This window comes from Gavialis gangeticus, unplaced genomic scaffold, assembly GCF_001723915.1.
Source record: "Gavialis gangeticus isolate Ggan-Ray unplaced genomic scaffold, GavGan_comp1, whole genome shotgun sequence".
Taxonomy (NCBI): domain Eukaryota; kingdom Metazoa; phylum Chordata; order Crocodylia; family Gavialidae; genus Gavialis; species Gavialis gangeticus.
In genome coordinates, this window is record NW_017728996.1 from 52,300,771 (window position 1) to 52,307,033 (window position 6,263).

A 6,263-nucleotide genomic window follows, 5' to 3' on the forward strand; every position below is an offset into this window, starting at 1 on the left:
GGAGTGCAGTAATTACCATGCTCCAGCAGACTCAATTAATCAAATCTGCCCTGATGTGCTCTAATTATAGTGCATCAGAGCAGCCTCGCTGCACATGTATAGGCGCCTTAAACTTCTGTGACTCAGTTGATCCATTGTTAAAATGCACGTTGTTCTTTTATGGGGGGAGGTATTGTAGCTTGATTAGAGTGAAATTCTAGCCTTTGGCTATAGTCAGATGGACAGTTTACTCAGGGTAAACGCTGGTCCCATCAATCACAATACTGATTATTGGTTTAACAAATCCGGTATCTCAAAACTCACCCAAATTTAAAGCACCAAATTCTTTATAGCGTCTATCAAAAATCATAAATGGGCCAAAACTTTGGGACACTCCCAAAACATGATGTGAGGGTCGCCTGAAGTTCATCCAGATTGTACTGAGAACTTCCTAGATCTGGGATTTGGGGACTTTGGTTTTCATACCATATGTTTTGCAAAGTTCCTGCACACATTGTATACCTGATTAGTTGATCAGATAGTATAGCAGTGGGAGCCCTGCTGATCAATCATTCATTTGCTCTTGGTAGTTCATATAAATATTGAGCTGTAAATATGAATCCATGGTCAAAGGATCTCAAGGATCATTTCATTTAGATAAATTCCCTGTTTCTAACTTGACATTGGAATGTGATTATGAACATGACATCTTACTAAATATTTTTCAGGCCTATAATTAGATTTTCTTTTAAATTTTACCAGCGAAAGGAATATTATGGTAATAGGGTCAGAACAATGCCACAGAAAAGGAAGATGAATATTTTCACTAACAGTTCCTATGATACTGTAAGTACAGTGATGCCAAGGTTAAACTGCTGGGGATGTGGCTTCTGGCATCCCTCCGTAGGGTGGCAGATATTCTGGCAACATTCACCCATTTGCTGTTGTGCCCATGTATTATGCATCTTGTTTTTACTCAAACCAGCTTCTGATGATTCTGGTTAGGAAAATGAATGTCATCTGGCAAGAAAAACTTTCCTTTTAAGAACAAGCACCTGGTGCCCTTTGACAATTAAAAAAAGATATTTTGTTTTGCTGCCTTCTTTCTTTCTGCTAAAGAAGCCTCTGTTCAGACAGGTTTCTTTTTAAAACTGTAGAGTAGAAGAGAAGTCCATTTTTGTTTTCACTCTGTATTCAGCCTCCAGTCTTCTCTGGAGAAGAGAAGACTGAGGGGGTTTCATAGCAACCTTCAACTACCTGAAGAGGGATTCGAAAGAAGACGGAGCTAGACCTGTGGTTCCCAAACTTTTCCCAAACACGGCCCCTAGCTTCCAACCTGCAGCCCCCCACCACCCAGGTGCCCCTCACTCTTGACCCACAGCCCCCTGGTCCTGCCTTCCAGTGCCTGTCAATTCCAACCTGCACCCCCCGGCTCTGCCGGTGCCGCTCATTCCCAACCTGCAGCTTCCCAGGTGCCCCAGAGTCGGGGCCTGCAGACCCCTGCCCTTCTCCACCCCCCCAACAGTGTCCAAGCCCTGGCTGCTGCCCGCAGGAAGTGGTAGCTAATGCGGCCAGAGCGGAGTACTGGGGCTGGTTCCCATATCACCCCCCATCCCCTTGTGGGTGGCATGGCCAGAGCAGAGCCCATGGGCTGGGGGAGGATGCAGGCTGTTTGCTGCGGGTGTGGGGCTCCTTGGCCTACTGCCCTCGCCCTCAGGGCTTCACAGTCCAGCAGGCAGGATCTGATGTGGGAGGGACCACCATGCCACCAAGCTGAGGCACTCCCTGCCCGCCTGGCAGCAGTGGGGGCACAACTCCACACCACTGCCATGATGAGGCAGCACTCCCTCCTGCTCTGGGTCCTGCCCACTGCACTGTGCAGGTAGCTCTTGCCTGGAGCTAGTCCAGTCCCATTGCATCTCTGCACCCTGCTGTGGGTGTACGAGTCTCCTGACCCCAACTGCTGATGTTGTGGCCCCATTTGGGGTCGTGACCCACAATTTGGGAACCCCTGAGGTAGACTGTTCTCAGTGGTGGCAGGTGATGGAACAAGGAGCAATGGTCTCAAGTTGCAGCAAGGAAAGTTTAGGTTAGATATTAGAAAATTTTTATCACTAGGAGGGTAGTAAACCCAGAAAGGGATAGGTTCTCCATCCTTGGAGGTTTTAAGACCCAGCTGGACAAAGCCTTGGCGGGGATGATGTAGTTGGGGCTGGTCCTGCTTTGAGCAGGGGGTTGGACCAGATGTGACCTCTGGAGGTCCCTTCCAACCCTCATTTTCTCTGCTGCTTTGTTGTTTCTGTGAAAGTCTTATCAAGTTGGTGTGTTTTACTTACATGCTTCTCTCTAAAGTGATAACATCATTTTGCCAATGTGTTCACTTATTAGTATTATGTAACCCATCCTGATCACACTAGAAAGTCTCACGGGGCTTTTTTTTCTTTTACCGAGCAAAGCAAAAAAAAAAAAAAGGAACATTGAAGCTACAAATGCTAACAAAGGAGGCCAGTTGCAAAACCTGGACATTGAATATAGAAAATCAAGCTCTCTTAAGCATGCGGCTCTGCCTTTTTTTCTAGCGTCAGGTTGACATGCTAATTTATATTGGCTGCCTAACATCTGGTTCATTCTTGCAGCTTTTCAATGACTGACACATCCTTGTGGCCCTTTTTATCTGCTTTTAGCATTGTTCTGATTAACATTGCTATTTTTATTTACATTAGGTGAAAGAAGAGATGCTGTTTGAAGCACTGGTTACCAGAAAGACAGTGACAGTGGGGGAGAAGCTCATTTTACCATACAAACTAGCAGAGGTACGTAGTGTTTATTTTAAACTGGAGGAATGTTAATGTGGTTTTCAGTGCTCTAGTGTGAGAGCTTGAAATGTACACTCAGCTTTGGTCAGTACTGACTCTTCGAGACCTTTAAAAATAAATAAATATAGGGAAAGTTGGTAGAGGAGAATGTCTCGAGGCAATTGACTCTGCTCCTTCACCCTGTCACAGCTTTAGCAGTGTTTACATTCTTGGAAAGCAGATACTGCAAATGGTTATGTAGGGATGCATAACTGTTTTAATGGCTTTTTGGATACATGATAAACGTTGTGTGTGTAGTAAGAGCACTTTCAGGTGGTGGTCTGTATTTGCCCCTCTTCACATTGTAGCCCTTGTTCATCTCAAAGAAGCCCTCTCCGGTGACCCAGTTGAAAAAATGTTGGTAGTCTTAGCAACTGCACCAGTCACTGATTTGCTTTTGCAGGGAGGTGTTGTGGGGGGCACTGTGCATGCTCCTGCGTAAAGGAGTCTCTTTTTGTGTAGACAGTTTGCATCCTGGCTCCTTAACGCTTAGGAGTAAGCATTAGTAAATGAGTCTGTTGCATCCCTTTTTGCCCAAAAGGCTTTCTGCCTGGGGAGATAGGATGAATTAAGGAAAAGTGTGATGTTTGTGCACATGCACTGAAGTTAAAGGAGAATCCAAGAGAGATTAAGTGACATTGAATTAACGACCCTTTTTCTCAGTGAGCAGATCCACACAAGAGTTTTTTAGTGTTCTTTAATTCTGTGGATAACTTCACAGCTTTAGTTAGTTCACCTTAACTTTCTTCCATGTAGATAAGCCCTTAAATTTGCTCAGAAGATTACTTTGAGTGTAGTGGATGCTATCCATTACCCACGAGGAAGGCACTGCAGCAAGTCAAACCTTGGACTTCTGCATAAAAATCTAGGCCAGGTTACTGTATTGCCATAAATTATTCTTTTTAAACCTGCTTTCCAGAACATGAAATAAACAATATAGCAGAGAACAAAAATAGGTAGGCTTTTCTTTTTTTCTTAGTGAATCCTGGATTTTTTTATTCAACAGTGTCTCTTAGGGCTCTACCTGCACTCAGTCCTTCTGTCTTCCACCCAAAACCATAAAGAATAGGACCAGCTAGTTGTTCCTCAGTTCCTTCTCATTGTCTGTGGCCATGAGTCAGAATTTGCAGTGTGAAATGTATCCAAAGCAGCTGATTATTCAGGTTAGCTTTAGATATTCTTAAAGTGGTTTTCTCCCTCTCTCCTCTGTGAAAAAGAAAAGCTTTGTAACTCCTCTGCTACCAGGGCCAGTTGTTATAACTGAACATAAAATTTTAATAATGCCCTTTGTGTAAGGTAACAACACATCTTGAGACTGTGGATACCAGATGCTAACTGAGTCTTAGTTAAGGGCATACAGCAGATATGCTATTTGTAAATATTTCTCAAAGAGAATTGAAAGAGCTAGGGAGTCTCATCTGAAGATGTCCCTTTTTTAGAAAATACTGGATCCTTATTAAAGCTTTGGGTGTCTGGGACTGAAGAACCCATCCTCCAAACTGGTTCCTCTGTTCACAGATTTAATGTATTCCTATCTGATAAAATATCAGGGGCAAGGAGGAAGAAGTAACACCAAGCCTCTAAAGGGAAGAGATCTATTTCCTTTACCAGCTTTTTCCTCGAGAATCAATGAATCCCCTAGAATTGCTTCAAGAAAGGGTAATTTAAGGCCCCAAAAAATCAGTCTGACACTTATTTAGGTACTGGTCACCTCAAGACCAGCTTCCTCACTAACTCAGAAATTGCTGATATCAGTATATCCTATCCACACAAAGATTCCTGGTGCCAGTGCTGTCCAGTAACCTGTCTGTATGATCTGGTGATGAGGTAGAGGTTTTTGGTATCAGAAACATACATCAATATAGTATTGCTAATGAAAAAACTTTCTCCAACTACCCTTATTCTAACACTGAGCCACGCCCATGGTACCAGTCACAGCACAGTATGAATGTGTTTCCAGCACCCCAGTTCCCAGATATTGATTCTGAAAGTATGAATGGAGGAGGAATGTGTAGTTTGTTACCTTTTTAGCTACTAGTAGTAAGCTTAAGTCAGGATTTCCTTGGCTGATCCCAGCATATTCAGTGCCATATTTGTGGGCATTGCTGTTCATAACTGGAATCACTTGGGATTTAGAAGATGACCTTCCTTTACAGTTTTAGCTGCATGCGAGGGAACCCTTTACATAGAGGGTTTTGTACTAAGTGATGAACATTATCAAGAACCAGGTACTGTTCAGTCTTTTGACAGATAAAACTACAGCCTTTCTGTGAACAGGATTTTTTTGCAAGCTTAGAGACAGAATTCTGGGAAAGTTGCAATTCCTTTATTGAATACCCTTTTTCATAGATTTCACAGACATTAGGGGCTGGAAGGGACCTCATGAGATCATTAGGTCCCCCCCCCCCCCTGCCATAGGTGGGAAGTCAGCTGGGATCAAGTGGTCCCAGCAAGAAATATATCCACCTGTTGTTTTGAAAGAGTCCAGAGTAGGTGCTTGCACCAACTCTGGGGGGAGTTTGTTCCAGACTCTGGACACACGCACCATAAACAACTTTTTTCTTATGTCTAGTCTAAATTGATCTTCCTAGAGTTTATGGCCATTAGACCTTGTTATCCCTTTGGGAGCTCTGGTGAACAACTGTTCTCCCAGGTCTCGATGTACCCCCTTCATGTAATTGTAGGCTGCCACCATAGTTTCATAGTAGGTAGGGTTGGAAGGGACCTGAGCAGATCATCAAGTCCGACCCTCTGCCATGGCAGGAAAGTACTGGGGTCAAACGACCCCAGCTAGGTGTCTATCTAGCTTCCTTTTGAAGACCCCCAGGGTAGGAGCAAGCACCACTTCTCTTTTGGTCCCCCTTGGCCAGTTTATAGACGGCCACCAGACCCTCTCTCAACCTTCTCTTGTGGAGGCTGAACAGGTTCAGGTCTCATAGCCTCCCCTTGCAGGGCCTGCCTTGCTGCCCCTGGATCATACGAGTGGCCTCCTCTGGACCCTCTCGATGCTGTCCACATCCCTCCTAAAGTGCAGCGCCCAGAACTGGACACAGTACTCCAACTGTGGCCTGACTAATGTCACGCAGAGGGGGAGGATCACCTCATCAGACCTGCTTGTGATGCATCTGTGGATACATGACAAGGTGTGGTTAGTCTTCCTGACCACATCCCCACATTGGTGGCCCATGTTCATCTTGGAATCAATAGTGACTCCAAGATCCTTTTCTGCCTCTGCGCTGATGAGAAGGGAGTTCCCCAACCTGTAGGTATGCTGCTGGTTCTTCCTGCCCAGGTGCAGTACCTTGCACTTGTCAGTATTGAATCCCATCCTGTTCTCATCCACCCACCCCTGTAACCTGTCCAGAACTAGTTGCAGCCTGTCCCTCTCCTCCAACGTGCCCACTTCTCCCCACATCTTAGTGTCATCCA

General features: G+C 44.8%; 1 protein-coding gene across 2 annotated transcripts in view; it reads left to right on the top strand.

Moving 5' to 3' along the window:
* MYO9A (myosin IXA) overlaps window positions 1–6,263 on the top strand; it is a 382,153-nt gene that overhangs the window by 176,184 nt on the left and 199,706 nt on the right. For both annotated transcript variants that reach the window (XM_019504515.1, XM_019504516.1), the window contains exon 9: window positions 2,703–2,792. In XM_019504515.1, coding sequence (XP_019360060.1) covers window positions 2,703–2,792 — 90 coding nt within the window. The remainder of the gene's footprint in view (window positions 1–2,702; window positions 2,793–6,263) is intronic.